At 42.8% G+C, this 19,168-nt stretch overlaps 1 protein-coding gene and 1 long non-coding RNA gene across 4 annotated transcripts; one reads left to right on the top strand and one right to left on the bottom strand.

The window, feature by feature from the left end:
* Positions 1 to 522: 522 nt before the first annotated feature.
* LOC118079423 (SLAM family member 5) lies at positions 523 to 19,118 on the bottom strand. 3 transcript variants are annotated; one of them, XM_088659700.1, is made up of 7 exons: positions 18,887 to 19,118; positions 16,345 to 16,695; positions 15,453 to 15,752; positions 12,376 to 12,507; positions 10,547 to 10,638; positions 4,816 to 4,898; positions 523 to 3,480 (listed from the first exon to the last, which is right to left on the bottom strand). In XM_088659700.1, the coding sequence occupies exons 1-6, from the start codon at positions 19,014 to 19,016 to the stop codon at positions 4,821 to 4,823; spliced, it is 1,083 nt and encodes a 360-aa protein (XP_088515826.1). In that variant the 5' UTR covers positions 19,017 to 19,118; the 3' UTR covers positions 523 to 3,480; positions 4,816 to 4,820. The 3 variants fall into 3 exon arrangements, with proteins under 3 accessions (XP_088515826.1, XP_060125710.1, XP_088515827.1); XM_088659701.1 differs by lacking the exon at positions 523 to 3,480 and adding an exon at positions 3,758 to 4,136; XM_060269727.2 differs by lacking the exon at positions 4,816 to 4,898.
* On the top strand, positions 12,507 to 16,156 carry LOC148683197 (uncharacterized). Its single transcript, XR_015947489.1, has 2 exons — positions 12,507 to 15,117; positions 15,424 to 16,156. It is a non-coding gene; the product is annotated as an uncharacterized LOC148683197 (long non-coding RNA).
* Positions 19,119 to 19,168: the final 50 nt, after the last annotated feature.

Below are 19,168 nucleotides of genomic sequence, written 5' to 3' on the forward strand. Positions count from 1 at the left end.
TCTGTCTCCACAGCCAGAGGCAGTGTTGCTTCTGAATACCAGTTGCTGGACAACACAGGAGGGGAAGAGCTGCTCTTGTGCCCAGATCCTGGTTGGCCACTGTGAGAATAGGATGCTGGGCTAGGCGGGTCACTTTTATTGGCTATTATCTGGAGGATCCTGTTGGCCAAAGGCCAACTGAACTGAACTTTGATTCCCCCTTGAGTCCTTCCGGTGAGAGCCGCAGGGCAATCACTTTATTAGATGGTAGTCTGATTGCTTTAGCTGGCATATGCCATAAAATATCCTAATGACCGGATAGCTGCCTCCAACGTTGGAGGAAAAATGTACAGCTGTTGTGCATCAAAGGGGAAGGAGGCTATTTTAGTAAGGCTGCTATGACAACTCTGCTAGCGTGTAATCTCTGCCCACCCAAGTCGCCTCCAGGATGAAGTCTACTCTTTCAGTAAACTGGGGACCACACAGGCCTGGAATGAGATGCAGCTTGGCAGAGCCCCCACCTCCAGATCAGAAGGCACCAGATAATTAAACAAATGAGTTTATTAACCAATACAAAGTACAACAGCATTACATTTAAACATAAATAAAAAGAGCAAAAGACTTGGTTCATGTTTCAGGTAGGTTGTATTTTGCATGGCTTGGGGTGTCCATGTGGTTCTCTCCAGATGTTACTGAATGATTCCAATGCTTTAAATATGCTTTTCATTTTAAATAAAAAAATGTATTATTTTGCTATGTTGTTGTCTACCATCCTGGGCTCCTTTGGGAGGAAGGGTGAGAGAGGATCACGACAGATAACAATAGGAGCAACTCCTCCCATTAGACTCAGGAGCCAGTTTGACCAACCACCAGGGATAATGGGATGGGGAGCCTAACATCTGGAGGGCAGGGCAACACACTGCCTGCCCCTTTGATGCAGTTAGAGAGACCCACAGCAAAAGGCAGTAATTTTGACTCAGAAGCCAAAAGCTTCTCTCTCCTCCCTTCTTTGGCAGCCTCCGTATCCGGGCTGGACTGAAGACTTCCTCTTGGACTCGCCTCCAACATTAACACAATAGCACAACCTTGATTGAGGATGTAGGTAGGGCCAGAGGGTGGGTGACTATGGTGAACCCGTTGCTCACATGCATGTTTGCTTCCTTTGCAGTGCCATATTTACGTATAAGCTAAACAAGTTATAGCTTAGGGCTCTTGGGCCTCCCAAAAAAAATTCAAAGGGAAAAAACCCTGGATGTACATTTCCAAAATATAAGATAAAAAACTAATAAAATAAAACCTACATCATTTTAAGTTAGAGCTTAATAATTATTTCACTATTAATATACTTCTTCATAATTGCATTTCAGTCCAACAATTACTTTGACAAAATACATATTTTGTTACGTGCAAATGGCTTTGGATACCTATTAGGTCCATAAATTACCATGCAGGATATATTCAACACAAAGAACAGCGACAATTTGTGGTTGCCAAAGGACAGCTGGACATATAAAGGGCCCCATTATAAAGGGCTTAGCGCTTCATCAAACCTAAATTGGTCCCTGTTCATTTGAAGGGGCTAATCCTTGCCACACCCCCACACCCCACCTACAGCTACTTACAGAGGTGGACCAATGGCATTAAGGCAGCTTTGCAAGAATAAATACATATATCACACTCCCTTTCAAAAATGGGAACACAAACTATAGTACAAAATACACTCATGTAACTCCCAAGACAACAGCAAATAATAAACAAAAGTGAGAATTGGAACAATATGTTGCAGAAGTAGTCCCGCCTTCGTTTCCAACAAGTCCATTTCAGAGGCCTCCAACTCCCAACTTTTGTCTAGAATACTGTGCCAATGAACACACCAAGGCCCCTAAACCAGCCATTTCCCCTATATCTATCCATCCATCTATCTACAGTTGAACGGAATCTGTTCCGGAAGTCCGTTCGACTTCCAAAATGTTTGAAAGCCAAATTGGGGCTTCTGATTGGCTGCAGGAAGTTCCTGCAGCCAATCGGAAGCATCGTCAGACGTTCAGGTTCCAATAACTTCCAGGGTTGCAGCGTTCGGGATCCAAAACGTCCGGGTTCCAGGGCGTTTGACAACCAAGGTATGACTGTATCTGTCTGTCTGTCTGTCTGTCTTTTCTGTGAACTTTGGTTCCCCTTAGCCCAGCTGTGTCTCCCTCTTTGGTGTGGTTGCAACAGAAGCCACTCATTATGATGTCTGTGTATTAAAAATGGAGAAAAGGAGGAAAAACAGTAGCATGGAAAAGCAAACCCATGGTCCACAGTCCTCATGACAAGGCTTAAGTCGATAGCTGTTTGAAAGAAGAGAAATCTTTTTTTCCTCTTCAAAAACAGAGAATCGGAAGGTAAAGCAGCCATTAGCAAGGCTCTTCTCAAAAGTTTTCTCCTCTTCCAATCAAAGAGGTTTCCATTTTTCTTCCTGATTCTCAGAGCTCTTTCAGAAGTTCTTAGAAATTTGGTGGCTTTGAGGCTGATCTTATCACTGCCAGGTGACTGAGGGCTTTTTCTGAGTAAAAGTTTCCCTGGAACTTCAGAGGCCCCCAAGCTGTCAGCACTTCTGGACCTCAGACACGCCTTGTGATGCCTTGATCTGCAAAAATACCATGAGAATGGTGGTTTTTGCTATGTGTGGGACTATTTATGAGGCTCTATCACCATGGGCAAATCCGCTTGGTTTTTGTTGTCATCGTCCCCAGGAAAATGCCTCTGTGAATTGAACTTCTGTTGCAGAAACTGTTCCCCCCAGATTGACCCTCTCTGGCAGAGGAAGTAGGAACAATTCTCTTTCGTTCTTAGCGAAGTACATTTCTAATGATAAATCATATGCTATGATAGAAGGTCTGATGATGTATTGTCAATAAAATAAAAAAAGAGAAACAGAAAAGGGAAGTTACTTTAAAAAAGAAGCTTTGCCCTGTTCTCAAACAAAAGGGAATCGGAATTAGACAGATATAATTCATGCCTGCATCTTCCCTAGAAATCTGCAGTACTAACATAATGATTGTACATAATATAAAAATGGAACACTTAAGTGGTTTATAAGCTCCATATGGTGCCTATATGTCTGCCTTTCTGACAATTCATTAATGGTTCCCTTTTTCTTGCGGGGGGACCAGAAATTGCCTTTGCACAGACTTCCTCTTGGCCCAGCACACCTAGTGAGCTGTTTAAAATAAATAAATAAACAGGTAATTTGGAATGTCTGCAAATACGTATTTGATTCAAGACGGCAAATGGACCAAATTTAAAACAGAGTAAGATGCTCTGATTCGGGATGGAGAAAGGGCTGGATTTTACAGACGGTGGGAAAAGCAAGCAAGCAAGCTCTTTAACCAATTGCAAAAATGTACTTGGCAAGGAGTGGAGTAAATACAGCAGCGATTCCTGATATTTCCAACAGCCCAGGCCTCCGTGGTAATGGAAAAATGCCTTGAAAATTTGGAATTCCCCATTTTATCAGACCTGCAGGGAAAAGGAAAACAGAAAGAAATGTACAATCTTTCAGAATGACCTCAGTTTTCTGTTTCCTAGGCTAGAACCATTAAGCTTTAATATCTCGTGTCCACAGTTGTTCCATCATGTAATGGAGAGCAGAGTTAGCAAACAAATAAGAAATATAGCAATTCATTTTTGATTGCTCTGTTAGCCCCTCAGTAAAGCAAACATCAAGGGAGTAATGCCCATTTTAACATGTTTTCTTGCTCCCTCATCAGCAAGTTTTCACCATCACCACCAATAATTTCCTTAAAATGCAAATTTAATAAGCAGTTTACGAAGGAGGAAAAATCGAAAAATAAAAATGTGTATACAGAATTTGAAACCAGAAATACATAGCTAAAAACAGAGAAGCCATTGATAAAAACATTCAGTAAATATCAATGAATACCAAAACACAACAATGCGATGAATCTTATGAGCCCCAGAATGCCTGCTTAAATAGAAGCGTCTTTAAGAGGTGTTTAAAGCTTGCCACTTTTCTCCTGTTGGGGCTCAATAAGAGCAACTTAGCATGTACCCTCCAACATTTCTCTGATGAAAATAGGGACGTTCCATTCCATAATGATAATTTTACTATTTATATCTGGGTTGCCCCAGCCGCTCTGGGTGGCTCCAACATACTGTATATAAAAACATAATAAAACATTAAACATTAAAAAACCTTCCCTAGACAGCTGTATCTTGGAAATTGAATGGAATCCATTCCGGAAGTCCATTCGACTTCCAAAACGTTTGGAAACCAAAGCACGGCTTCTGATTGGCTGCAGGAAGCCAATGTTCGCAAACTGGAACACTCACTTCTGGGGTTTAAGGCGTTCGGGAGCCAAAACATCCGAGTACCCAAGGCGTTCGGGATCCAAGGTACGACTGTACAGGATTGCTTTCAGACGGCTTGGAGTAGGATAACTCCATACCATCCAACATTTCTCCAGTGAAATGTCCTAAGTCTCCCAATAGACTGCAATCTACGCAGAGAGTTAAAAACTGGCAGTGATCTACCCCCATTTCTGGGGTGCAGGGCTAAGATGTGTTTTTTTAGGAAGGAAAGTGGTGTTTTTTGGGGTGCAGGTCAAAGTTGTTGAGCTTTTTTTAGGGAGGAGGAAAGCCCTGGGTTGAGCTTCTTTGGGGGAGCCGGTAATCTACTACTGTTGGACATGCCTGTCCTAAGGGAAAGTGGGACATTCCAGGATCAAATCAGAAACCAGGACTGCTTCTCTAAATCATGGACGTCTCTGGAAAATAGGGACACTTGGAGGGTCTGTTAGCATGAATTTCCTCTGTTCCAAATTGCAGCCTCACCTTGCTCACGTGACCTGTTCAGAATGACGTGCGGGAAGCTGCAGCATTGCATATACTGTGGTATCGTGCAGATGAGCATGTTCCTGAAAGAGGGAAACAAAATAATATCCTTTACAGGCCCTGTGCTAAAACCACTTGGATGATGCACATTGAATGGCCAAGATTCACATGTGTGATTCTCTTCTTATATCATTTATAGTAGCCTTTGGGAGCCACTGAGAATGGAGGCATGGCGGCTATGCAAGACTTTGGATCTTGCAAACGCTGCTCATCTTTCCCAGTCCTTGCATGAGATTTTGAGAAGTGGACCTGGGACCTTCTTTCAGGCAACGTGTGGGCTCTGCCATTTAGATGTGGCATGCCCCCTGAAGATACGTCTGCAGTCGTCTAAGATGCTCCAAACCAGTGATGGCCAAACTTGGCCTTCCAGCTGTTTCGGGACTACAACTCCCATCAGCCCTAGCTAACAGGACCAGTGGTCAGGGATGATGGGAATTGTAGTCCCAAAACAGCTAGAGGGCCGAGTTTGGCCATCACTGCTCTAAATCAAGAAAGGACAGGCAGAGTATTCTAGGCAAGGTGGAGTGCAAAAAGGAAAGAGGTCTACAAAAGCAAGGATGAACAGAGGGTGTGCGATGATGGACAGGAAGAAAACTGGCTTGCTGATAGCAGCTTCCAGAGAGGGAGCAAGGGGTTTATATTGAGGAACCGAACAGGGGAAAGTGTTGAATTGGGTTTGGGCAACCTGTGGCCCTCTAGAAGTTGTTGAATGAGACCTCTCATCCTCCCAGACCACTAGCCGCACTGTCTCGGGTGACAGGAGCTGCAGTCCAGCAACACCAGGGGACCAGAGGTTTTAGGAATAAAGGAGGGATGGGGAACTGGTGACCTTCCAGATGTTGTTGGACAGCTCCCAGCAGCATCTGGACATGGTCCACAGATGTTCCCCATTCATGCTTCGCTGCCTAGACCTGTGATGGCCAAACTTGGCCCTCCAGCTGTTTTGGGACTACAATTCCCATCATCCCTGACTAATGGTCCTGTTAGCTAGGGATGATGGGAGTTGTAGTCCCAAAACAGCTGGAGGGCCAGGTTTGGCCATCACTGGCCTAGACAATTGCCTCCGGGCTCTCTGCTCTCCTACTTTCATTGCTCGCCGTGTTCTGGGAGAAGGGGGGCCTGGAATGCTCTCTAGTGATAACATGTCAGCCAGCTGTTCCTGTTCTGCTTCTCCCATTTCTTCTCAGCTTTTAACCTCTTCTGTCTCTGAGCTGTGACCCTCTGCAAACCACCATTGTAAATCTATACTGTCCTCCTCTTCTCGGGAAGGTTCAGGAGGAGGGGGAGGCGCTCTCCACCATTCCTCCTCAGTTCAGTCCCTGATATCAGGATAATGAGGAGCCATGGAAACTAGCAACTTCTGCAGGGTTATAGACATTCCCCATCCCTGCATCAAGCGGTCCTTCCCTAGGACCAGTGCTCAGTGTAAACTGTGGGGCGTAGTGGCTGCTTCTTATGAAACACAAAGCCACTCTTGGTCTTGTCCACTCAGTCTGCCAGAACCTGTTTTCACATGCAGAGGAAGTCCCTGACTCACCGAGGGTTTGAGATCCATCGGCTCCTCTCGCTTGGTTTAGCTGGCCAGTCAAAGCCATTTCCCAGGATTGTGGCCGCTGTCGCATTCTGACAGCTTCTGGGAGCCACAGGCGAGAGCTGAGTGCAGGACAAAGTACCCCGGAAAGAGCATGACATGTCCCCACCAGAAGTACTACCTCTCCCATGCTACCCTCAAGGTTGCATATATTTGAAAATAAAATCATATATCCCAAAGACTCCACAGTCTCCATTCACCTTCATTCGCAAGGAAACTGAACCCCTGAAATCCCCCCACCCGTTTGGAGACTGGGGTGTATGCAACACCAAGCCTTCAAGACTCACCCTGCCAGCAACCTACCCCCTAAGCTATTATTACATGTTTTCCCATCCTAGTGTTTATATAGTACATAAAAAATGGGTCGTATCCAATGTTGGTTCTACTCAAAGTAGATCCACTGAAACTAAAAGGTGTGATGCAACCCAGTGAGTGCTGCTCTGTGTATGCCTAACAATGGATTTATATCCAGCAGCTGCTAAGGGGTCATTTCCGGATATATTCAGGTGCTCTTAAGGCATTGTGCAAATATCATTTTCCTACGCAAACATAATTGCCTGGAGGAAGTTGAATGTTTTCCATCTGTCCACCGGTTTGCAGCATAAATAAGCAAAGTGTGTTTCTAAGCCACGCTCAATAAGGTGATTACCGACTTAGAAAGAACCAGCTGTTATCTCGTTACTTCCTCGTTACTTTATTTTCACAACAGCGAATATATTTCCCCTGTTTCTTTTCAGAAGTGCCAAACCTCTGCTACAACCTCAAAGGCCCCTAAATGGGAAGCCTTGCAGTATTTGAAACTTTCACTTTTGTACAAATAGATGTGCAGTTTAGCATTAGCTGAAAAAATAGCTTATAAATTATGTGTTGCCTAAGGCTTGGAGGGACCTGAAAAGTTCTAGGCTGCTTAACAGGATTTAATATTACAGTGGTGCCTCGACTTACGAATTTAATCCGTTCCGAAGGCACCTTTGTAGGTAGAAAAATTCGTAAGTCAAAAAGCGCCACTGGAAACGCGATTTCCCATAGGAATGCATTGGAAACGAAAAAATTCGCAAGCCGAAAAAACCCTATCTAAAACCGCCGCGGTTTCCGTTCGGACGTCGAGAAATTTGTAAGCGTTCGCCCATTTGCCCCATTCGTAAGTCGAAAAATTCGGTTGTCGAGTCGTTCGTAAGTCGAAGTACCACTGTATATACAACGAATACATACCCGGAAAAGCATTTATTAGGAGAAATGCGTACTAAGATTGTGGTGAATTTTCATGGGGACTTTAAAAAACAAAACAAAATCACAAGTGGATGCAGAAATGTGTTGAAATAACCTTGAGATTGGCAAAATCAGAAATCGGAAGAAACAGAATTTAATCTATCCATTGCTAATTCTCGTGCCAAGCTTGCAAGATACACCCCAACTGTAGCTTTATAAGGGGTCAAAGTTAAGGTTAGATATATAATCCTGCTTAATATTTTGATGCTTGCCTTTAGCACAGACTCACTTAAAAGCATAGGGAAGAAGATATTAACAGTAGGCCCCAAGTTTGACTCCATCTATATTTTAATAGAAGAGAAGAAAAGACTCCCTGGAAAAGACCCTGATGTTGGGAAAGATTGAGGGCACAAGGAGAAGGGGACGACAGAGGACGAGATAGTTGGACAGTGTTCTCGAAGCTACGAACATGAGTTTGACCAAACTGCGGGAGGCAGTGGAAGACGGGAGTGCCTGGTGTGCTCTGGTCCCATGGGGTCACAAAGAGTTGGACACGACTAAACGACTAAACAACAAACAATATTTTAATAGAAGAGAAGACAAGACTTCCTGGAAGACCCTGATGTTGGGAAAGATGGAGGTCACAAGGAGAAGGGGACGACAGAGGACAAGATGGTTGGACAGTGTTCTCGAAGCTATGAACATGAGTCTGACCAAACTGCGGGAGGCAGTGGAAGACGGGAGTGCCTGGCTTGCTCTGGTCCATGGGGTCACGAAGAGTCGGACACGACTAAACGACTAAACAACAACAACAACAATTTTAAGAAAAGTTAACCTAAGCTGATAGGACGCTCTCAGCACCTGTGAGTGAGGGTTTGCAGTCTTCTATTCCAAGAGACTGGGCTTCCTGTGAGTTTCCTCCGAGCCAGAAAGTAGCTCTGAACAATGTTTGGGGAGATGGGTAAGTGCTGTGGTTATTTATTTTAAATTTGTGGAAGCTTCCTCTGAATCGCATTGTTTTCAAGGCAGCCCTCACTTCCAAAACAGAAACAAACACGCAAATTACAAACGAAGGAAGAGAGAAAAGAAAACAACTATAAACAGAAATGTTTATTCTAAGCAACTGTAGAACAACAACAGACTGAAAGAGCCAGTCGATTCCTGTCCTGTGATTCAACAAGTTGGGGGGGGGGCCTTGTTTTCGTTTGGCAACCTGCATTCATGAGGACAGACTGCAGGTGCAGAGAGGCAGGGAAGGACGAGGGTTTCAGTACTGAGACATCTTCATCCTCAACTACCACCTGCAACCTCAGCATAGGGGCATTAAAACAAGCATCTCTCCTGATGACCAGTGTACAGAGCAGGTTGGAATGGGGTGGGGAGGCAGGGGTGTAAGGCAAAAGGCTCTGGTTCAGATCTCTGGACCTCTTGAACGAGGAGCAGCCGCCAGAACGAGCACCCACACAGCAGAAATGACATTTCCCATCTCTTCCTGCTTTGCATTTGCTGCTGCTATCTTCGCAAGGGAGGAGAGCTGATGGCCTGCTTGTGGGAGAGGGCTCAGCTGGCGGGAGGGAGAGTGCAGAATGGCTTGCTGAACACGAGCAAAGATGGCAAGGAGATTTAAACGTACATAATTTTGCCACCTCAATTGTGACTTCACTAGTGGAGTCTGGCGAAATGAGGGAGAAGTGTAAAAGTTACCAGGGACTCCCTAGAGTTGCCAGACTCAGTAGAGGACAGGACTTCTGTGCCTTTAATTGTCCTGCTCTCTTTTGAGTCTGGAAACCTTAAAGAGGAACCAGCAGACCCTTTGTTTAATTTCCAAGCAAAGGGTCTGCTGGTTTCTCTTTAAGGTTTCCAGGCTCAAAAGAGAGCAGGACAATTAAAGGCACAGAAGTCCTGTCCTCTATTGAGTCTGGCAACCCTACCAGGGACTAGGAAATTCCCAGGTGTCAAAAAAGATTATTTATGTATGCCACCACCGTGGCCTATGTTTCCTTAGCCCAAAAATGGAAAACGAGCGAGGTCCCAACTAAAGAAGGATGGCAACTTAAGCTGATGGAATATGCACAGCTTGCGGACCTAATTTATAGAATAAGAGAACAAGAAGAACATAAATTTAAAGAAGTTCGGAAAATGTTTGTTGAATATGGGGGGGGAATTGTGTACATTTAAAATCGTGGGCAGCATGAAGACAAATTCAACAATGTAAATAAGTTTTGATGGATGTAAGAATGGAATACTGAATGGTTTAGCTTATGTAAAATATGCAGGGATTTATGATATTCAAAATGAACCATGGAAAGAGAAGAAGGGAAGTCATTGATACTTTAAGGTTGTTTAAATGAATATTCTAAAGTGTGAAACAAACAATTTAATTAAAATTAAAAATTAAAAATAGGTAGACATTTATATCTCTATATCTCTATATTGATATTGATAGAGATATATAGCTATGTATATGTATAGTCACCAGGGACTCAGCTACATTGGTTAAAAAAAGGGGTTTAAATGAATTGTAACTGTGACACCAGATGGCGTTGTAGAGCTCCATCTTTAGACAACGTGATTTCTCCTTACGAGGTTTACAACACATTTTCCTGAAACGTTTTTTTTTGATGTGTCTAGATCCAGCTCAGATCTGCCCAAAACATTAATTAAAATGGGTGCCATATATAAGGAGTGAACGCCCAATAATATGAACAGTACAGTAATACATGCTCAAGTGTTTTAACGCAGAGCAGACACATAGAAGTGGAGTGTAAATATTTCGCTTCCAATAGTGAAGATGGTAGGGGGTTAAAGGGGGGTCTTACGAACAAGGTCATATCACCACCACCACCATTCTATTCTGCAAGAAGTTCTCACCTGGTCATCATTGCCTTCCGGGGGGCTCCTCTTTACAACCTCTGAGTACTGAGGCTCAGGAAGTGCCTCCTCTGTTGGCATCATGGAGGTAGCTGCAGTGGAGAACGTAAGACATTTATACTCCATGGGGTCACCCACACCTGCCTCAAAGGTTCAGGTAGTAGCCGTGTTGGTCTGACGGAGTCGAAATAAATAAATAATAATAAAAATAATAAAATTGTCCATTAGCACCTTAGAGACCAACCAAGTTTGTTCTTGGTATAAGCTTTCGTGTGCATGCATACTTCTTCAGGTACACTGAAATAGAAGTCACCAGACCCTGATATATAGTGGAAGGGTGGGGTGTAGGGTTGCCAGACTCAATAGAGGACAGGACTTCTGTGCCTTTAATTGCCCTGCTCTCTTTTGAGTCTGGAAACCTTAAAGAGAAACCAGCAGACCCTTTGCTTGGAAATTAAACAAAGGGTCTGCTGGTTCCTCTTTAAGGTTTCCAGACTCAAAAGAGAGCAGAAGTCCTGTCCTCTATTGAGTCTGGCAACCCTAGTGGGGTGGAGTATTTCTCAGAAGGGTAGTAGGAGATGGGTGGATGACTCAATGGGTATGGTAAACCTGTTGACGACTGTTAACGACTGCAATTAGTCATAGGGAAAAAGCAAGGGATAGGATGCAGATGACCAAAAATAGCTTTAGCATATGTAATGAGATATTTAGCATTTTTAGCAATTTTAGTGTACAGTGGACCCTCTGGATATGAACTTAATTCGTTCCGGGGGTCCTTACATACCCCGAAAAAGTCCACATGAGGTGCCGCTTCTGCGCATGCGCGCGACACTTCCGGGTTTGCAACCCCAAAATTATGATACCCGAAGGTGTGCATGCACACGCAAGCTTATACCCAGAACAAACTTGGTTGGTCTCTAAGGTGGTACTGGACAATTTTTTTATTTTTTTTATTTATTACGACTGCCTCTAAGGGTACAGAACCATGTATTGGAACCCTAAACCCCCACTGAAAGGTACTCAAGTTTCAGAGATAAACTGTGGGGGGCAGGATGGCCATCCCAATGGATCATAGAATCATAGAATTGGAAGAGACCACAAGGGCCATCCAGTCCAACCCCCTGCCAAGCAGGAAACACCATCAAAGCCTTCCTGACAGATGCCTGTCAAGCCTCTGCTTAAAGACCTCCAAAGAAGGAAACTCCACCACACTCCTTGGCAGCAAATTCCACTGCCGAACAACTCTTACTGTCAGGAAGTTCTTCCTAATGTTTAGGTGGTATCTTCTTGTAGTTTGAATCCATTGTGCTGTGTCCGCTTCTCTGGAGCAGCAGAAAACAACCTTTCTCCCTCCTCTATATGACATCCTTTTATATCATAGCTGCCAAGTTTTCCCTTTTCTCACGAGGAAGCCTATTCAGCATAAGGGAATTTCCCTTAAAAAAGGGATAACTTGGCAGCTATGTTTTATATATTTGAACATGGCTATCATATGACCCCTTAACCCCTTCTCTTCTCCAGGCCAAAATATGCCCATCTCCGTAAGCCGTTCCTCATAAGGCATCATTTCCAGGCCTTTGACCATTTTGGTTGCCCTCCTCTGGACACGTTCCAGCTTGTCAGTATCCTTCTTGAACTGTGGTGCCCAGAACTGGACACAGTACTCCAGGTGAGGTCTGACCAGAGCAGAATACAGAATACAGAATACCTCCCTTGATCTAGATGCTATACTCCTATTGATGCTGCCCAGAATTGCATTGGCTTTTTTAGCTGATGCTTTGGTTGGTTCCCTCAAGACTTTCCTTCTGCTCTTACAAAAAGATTCCTACCTCTGTTGGGCGGCATCTTTCTTCTTTTCTTCCAGGTCTTTATCCCAAATCCAGCCAAGAGGAGCAAAATTATAAAGAAAATGATGAGAAAACTCCAGCTCCCACTCCAATGCAGTCCGAATGGTTTGCCACCTGTAAAGATTGGATAAATAATAGGTTTTTGTTGTCGTTGTTATTGTTTTAAATAAGGTGCAAGATATTGGAAGACCACCAAAATGTTGGGCAATACGTGTTCTGAAGGGAGAACCCATGGCTTATTGGTGGGTTGCAGGGACAAGGGTCTCAGCCAGAGCTATGCTCAAACAGCTTCTTGAAAGCCTCCACTTATCTGATGGGATCAGAGCTATCTCAGCACTATAGAAACTTATTTCTGTAGACAACTACAGCCACAAGAAAGCCACATATATTTTTCCTTTTTATGTTTGTATTTGTGTATTTTGTGCTGCATTGTGTTGTATTTTGTTTATGGTTTTATTATGTGTTATTATCAAATGCAATAAATTTTTTTAAAGAAAGGAAGAAAGATCTTTGCCTAAAATGGAAAGAAGAAGTAGTTCCAACGGGAAAAGAATGGTTACAGAAAATAATGGAATGTGCAGAAATGGCGAAACTTATCAGAAGAAGTAGAAATCAAGACAACAAACTTTTTATTATTATTAAGGAACAAAAATGCTTTATTGAATGTTCACAAACAAATTGCAAACAGGTCATTAAGACATTAGCAGGACTACTGTGAAAACTTTCAGTTTTTAAAACAGATATAGAGGAATAAATAGTATATTGCGGGGTAAAATAGTTTCACCCAGTGGTCGTCTATTCCTGATCACTTCACCTGGTTCCTATTTCTGTCCTTGCTGCTTTCTCATTATTATATGTACTTGGAGATTATTATTACTACTACTACTACTATTATGTGGTTTATAAGATGTGCTGAGAGTGCTCGAACGGCTGTGAAATCCTTTCATTGTTAGAGAACTCAATTCATTGCCAAAGCTGCTGTTTTCCATGGAAAGAAAACCCATATGTCGTAATCCCCAAATGTTTTCTCATGCCAGATGTTGGCTTGATGGCTGCCAATGAACGACCTTCTTTCTGCTCTGAGAAAGCAAGCTCAAATAATGGTTAGTCCCAATGCATTTTAGACTTGGAGACAAAAACACAGCTGAGTCTGTGAAGTGGAAAAGAAGTTGAATGTTTTGGACTTTGTAGGGAAATCTGTCCCACAGCTAGCTTGTTGGGCTACACTATCTCTGGATTTAATAGAACAACAATAAAATTTATTGTGAAGACCAAGCCTTTACACAAATATCTACACAACAATATTAAAATTCATTGCATGCAGCCCCAGCAGTGACCTCATCCCACAAAACAAAAAGAAGGTACAACAAAAATGAATTATGGAGACGTTAAAGGGATCTTTTCCTTGGCAGCCAAAAATGTTTCCCTAGCTTTCATGGCCTTAATCACATAGACCACTACCACGTGGGAAATCTGTGGGTTGGCATCAACTAATAAAAATTTTATGCGATCTTCGGGGTTATTTATTGAATTGGGTATGATTTGCAGAATCCCACCTCTAAAGCTCGAGTAAAGAGGACAGCTAAGAAGGTAATGTATAAGGTCCTCTTTAGTTCTCATGGGGCAAGGGCACAGGTGGTCCTCTACTAGAATTATGGCAAATCTGCCAGCCAAGTATGCGGTAGGTATTGTTTGAAGCCGAGCCATAGTAAAAGCTCTCTGAAGACTGGGATCAGAAAGTAGTTGGCACAAACTTTAACTGCTTTTTAGCCGGGGAAACCAAACTCTGGGTTTAATATATACGTATCCAGGGAGACTTTCAGATAACCACTGTTATAAATGTGCTTTTAACTATAATGCCGTTATCTGGATGAGAAGAGCCACATAAATTACGGTGCAGACAAAGAGGCCTGTGTTTAAAGTGTCTGTTATAGCTTTTGAAGCTTGTGAAAGCTGCAATTTTCGGATGATAAAATGCAGCTGGAGAGGGGATTCTTTTCCCACAAGTTTCTCTGTTAAAAAATGTCCACAAGGCTTAAACGGAGAGATACTGGACCACCTGTCCATATTTTTGGGTGGGGGGGAATATGGGAAAATGTTGTAAGGTAAAAAGGAAGGAAGGAAGGAAGGAAGGCAGGGCGGAAGGTAGGTAGGTAGGTCCTGGTGTTCTTGTTAAAGTCGCCAGATAATTTTAAATCACCAGAGAATGCACTTTCTAACATGCAATTTTAGTAACAATGATTGTTTTAAAATTACAGTCGTACCTTGGAAGTTGAACAGAATCCGTTCCGGAAGTCCATTTGACATCCAAAACTTTCGGAAACCAAAGTGCGGCTTCTGAAGCTCCTGTAGCCAATCAGAAGCCACAGAAGTCGCGTTGGATGTTCAGGTTCCAAAAATCGTTCAAAAACAGGAACATTCACTTCCTGGTTTCGATCGTTCGGGAGCCAAGGCATTTGAGATTCAAGGCACTACTGTACTGGTTTTAGTTTTATCTGAAAATTTTATGTAACTTGCTTTTGAGGGCTGCTTTTAAAAGTATGTTTTAATGAATATTCTAGATTCCTTTGTAAACCACTAGCATAAAGAGAGAGAGAGAAGAAACGGATAAGACAATGCCCTGAATTCCACCTCTTGGCTTTCGGCAGGAATCGTGCCATTGTCCCCAACTGACCTCGGCTTCCACCTCCTTCTCAGTTCTTTGTGACCTTCTTGAATCCAATTGTAGCTTTATTGATTTGTTTGTTAGAACTCTGTTAGAATTTTGCAAGCTAGTTATGAGGATCGATTCCTAAGTTTGCACTGGTTCATGAATCTCTCTAGATTTCCATTTGAAAAATTTAAAATCTTTCCATTTCGTTAAGGCTCATTTTGAAATTAACACGGAAGGGAAGTGTTACACCCCAGTCTACTACCCAGCTAATGCATAATGAGGAAGGGGAGGAGGGCAAATAACTGTTCAGCTTACACAGTGTTTTAGGCGCTTTTAAAGATTAACTTAATGGTTTTTTAATTAAGTGGTTTCTGCAGTTTTCTAAATAAAATGGAGAGTTGCTCACCTTCAGTTTGGCAGATGTGCTGCAAGTTGAAGGAGATGCTTTTCTGATCAGCTGGATTGGTGACCAGGCAGGTGATGTTGGGATCTGAGGAGTTGAGCTTCCAGAACAAGTGGAGATCTTTGCCATTGCCAGAGAGGTGGTATGACTTTGAACCATCTCCGAAGTCTCTCAAGGCGTCCCCTCTTTCCCAGGAGATGTTGATTTCCCCCTTTTCAGCCACCTGACACTGCAGGGTCACGTTACAGCCATCTGGGCTGTTGGAGACAATTTGGGAGAGGATTTTTGGTTCTGGGACTGGTTCTGTGGAAAAACAGATAAAAAGCTCATGTGTTTCCCAGCACAATTCAAAGTGTTGCTGCTGACCTTTAAAGCCCTAAACGGCCTCAGCCTTGTAAACCTGAAGGAGCATCTCCACCCCCATCATTTAGCCCAGACACTGAGGTTCAGCTCCAAGGGTCTTCTGGCGGTTCCCTCACTGCGAGAAGCGAAGTTACAGGGAACCAGGCAGAGGGCCTTCTCGGTAGTGGCGCCCACCCTTTGGAACGTGCCCCCCCATCAAATGTCAAGGAAATGAACAACTATCTGACTTTTAGAAGACATGTGAAGGTAGCTCTGTTTTGGGTAAGCTTTTAATGTTTTAGCGTGTTTTTAATATTCTGTTTGGAGCCGCCCAAAGTGGCTGGGAATAAATTATTATAATATTATTGTTATTATTTATTTAATCATTATTAATTATTTAATTCATTATTCTTATTATTGTTATTGTTATCTGTGCCCACCACGGGTGTCAGCGACTGCCCAGCAACAACACTGCTGAATGAGAAAAAGACTGGCTCCTTTTCCAGGCTCTATTGCACAATAAATAGACACAGGTGAATAAAGAACTACTTACCATACACAGAGAGGTGGAAGGTGTAATCTTCATACTGTGCAGAAATAAACCTCACTTTAATGGAATATTTCCCACTGTCATCCATTTCCAAGTCTTTGATCCTCAGGGTGGTCTCATTGGCCATCTCCAATCTTGAACCAAACCTGTCCCTTGGATTGAGCCTCTGCAGTTTTCCTTCCATCAATTCAGCCAGCTGAATTCCCGAACCATTTCTCCCCTGGAAATCCCACTCAATCTTTTTCAGTGTTTTCTCGGGGGGAATACTTACAGGGAGCAACACAGAGCCTCCCAGGATCCCATTCAGCCTCTCCCTCTCCTGGTGAGGATTCTGCACTCTGAAACTTGCAGTACCTTAAAAAGTTCAGGGAGGTGGAAAAGAAGGGAGGAAAAGGGAGAAACAAAGTCAAAGAAAGGGACAATGGATGGAAAAGTCTGTCAGAATCATTGATTTAAAGCTTTGCTTTTAATGTGTGGATTTATTTGTTATTTTTACATAACAAAATGTATAAACCTCTTGATTTTAAATTAAACCAGGGCTGGCCAACTCCCAATAGACTGTGATCTACTCACAGAGTTAAAAACTGGCAGTGATCTACCCCCTTTTGGGGGTTAAGTTGTTAAGCTTTTTTTAGGGAAGAGGAAAGCCCTGTTTTTTTGGGTGCAGGCAATGTTGTAAGCTATTTTACAGAGGAGGAAAGCCCCATTTTTTAGGAGGGCACTATCTACCCATAGATCACTATCTACCTGTTGGACATGCCTGAATTAAACAAACAAACAACCTGCCAAAAAGGACAAAACTTAAAAACAGGTGTTTTAAAACTTCAAGATATAATTAAAACAAAGACTTAAGCTAATAGCAGTTTTAAAAAGATTTCTGGAATGTAGTATTTCATGAAACTGAGAATATAAATAATCAATATATAGAAATGGATTGTGTTATGCAGTTTCTCAAACAGCAATAAAAATATGAGAAGTAAAGTGTTGATCAGTCAACTTTTAAAGGAAGGCAAAGTGAAGAACTATCTGTTTTTGGAGGATTTAGAAGAAGCTACACCAGAATACTGGTATATTAAATGGTTGAGGAGACAGCTTCAATTGAAAGGGTGATCAATAAATTGAAATTGCCTGGGAGGGCTAAACAGAGGGTACGTTTTGGATTAGAATAGTTTAATTCTGCAATATATATGAACAGAAGAGTGAGCAATGTAATGCCACCATCTCGGTCTGTGACTTTGTGGAACTCATTATAGTTTAATTGATTGATTAATTAATTAATTGTAATTTACTGTACACCCTTCACTCTAAGGTCCCAGGGTGACTTGTTATGATTCTCTGTATTTCATTCCTACACAATGATTAAAACACATTATTAACATTAAAACATAATATTGCACAATATCTTTTGTGATTTCTGCTTGCCTAATAATTTCAGGAACTGACCTTTACTCAAGCTTTTAAGTTATGCTCTTTGTATGTCTCTGTGGATAAAAAGACAACAACAATAAAAAAGGTTTCTGAATCCTGGGAGCCCCTGCCCTCGATTAAAGCACATGCCAAATTCTGTATGTCTGGTTAGAATTGCCTGGACAGAAAGGTTTTAAGCAGGCGCCACAAAGAGCGCCTTTAGGAGGCAAGGAGTTCCAATGTGCAGGGGCTGCTACAATAAAAGACTGATTTCATGCAGGTGTGAAATGAATATTATGTGGCACTTGTAAGCAGTGCCAATTCCAGAGCATATATGGGTTAAGGTGATCCTTCAAATAAACTGGTCAGCTGTTGAGTGAGGGCTTTTTGTACAAGTCTTAAATTTGTACCATGCCTTAAATTTGTACCAGTCTTAAATTTGTACCATGCCTTAAATTTAGCCCTGCAACAGACCGCCAGCCAATGTAGATCTCTGAGGAGATGTGTTAAATGGGGTCAGGGTCTCACTCACACCAATAATTATGCAGCAGCTTCCTGCACTAACTGCAGCTTTTCGTTCAAGTGCAAGAGGAGACCCACTCAGAGTGCATTGGATATCCTTATTCAATTCTGAAAGGTGCTTTGTCAGACTGCAGAAGCATCATTGCAACCTGCCTTTTTGAACACAAAGCAGCCAGATATTTGCCTTCAAGAATTAACCCAGGACGGAGTCTTTGAAGAATCGCTTGCGGGACCAGCTTTCCCCGGCTAAAACGGAAATGAAATTTCCTGCAAAGAAGATTCAATCCCTCCACCTCCATTCTGAGAGGAAGAAAACCGAGGTATCTCACTGTATTCCAACCCTAAAATGCACTTGCTTGAGAAGGAAGTCGTACCGTTTCAAACGATTTAATAGACGGCGGCCTCTGCATCCATCCTTTACAGCACGGCGAGTCTCCTGGCTTCATCTCCTCTGTTGTTTACGCTCTGCTCGTATTGTAGCTTATTTTAGATATTCCCAGAACAGAACCATGGCGGCATTGTGAGGCCGCTTCAGCAGACAGAGAGCCCTTCTACACGAACGTCTTTTCCTGCAAAAACACCCGCATATCACCTTATCAAGCCTTGGAGGACTTACCAGTGAGAGAAGAAAGCAAAGACAGAGTCAGAAGAAAGAGCTCCAGGCTTCTTTTGGAGCCATTCGCAGCCCCTCTTTGCCGGCTGCGTGGAGGATTCCTCTTTAAGATACACAGACGTGGGTCGTTCATCGTAAATCCATTCAGAAGATGGGACTGAAAGCTGTACGAAGTGATGAGATATTGAGCATTTTTAGAAAGAGAAAAATTGAGCAGCTTCTCCTGTCTCTGTGTGCCTAAAAGAGGAAGGCGGGGGTGTTTATGGAGATGAGAGGGGTGGTTAC

Source organism: Zootoca vivipara, chromosome 16, assembly GCF_965207765.1.
Source record: "Zootoca vivipara chromosome 16, rZooViv2.hap1.1, whole genome shotgun sequence".
Taxonomy (NCBI): domain Eukaryota; kingdom Metazoa; phylum Chordata; class Lepidosauria; order Squamata; family Lacertidae; genus Zootoca; species Zootoca vivipara.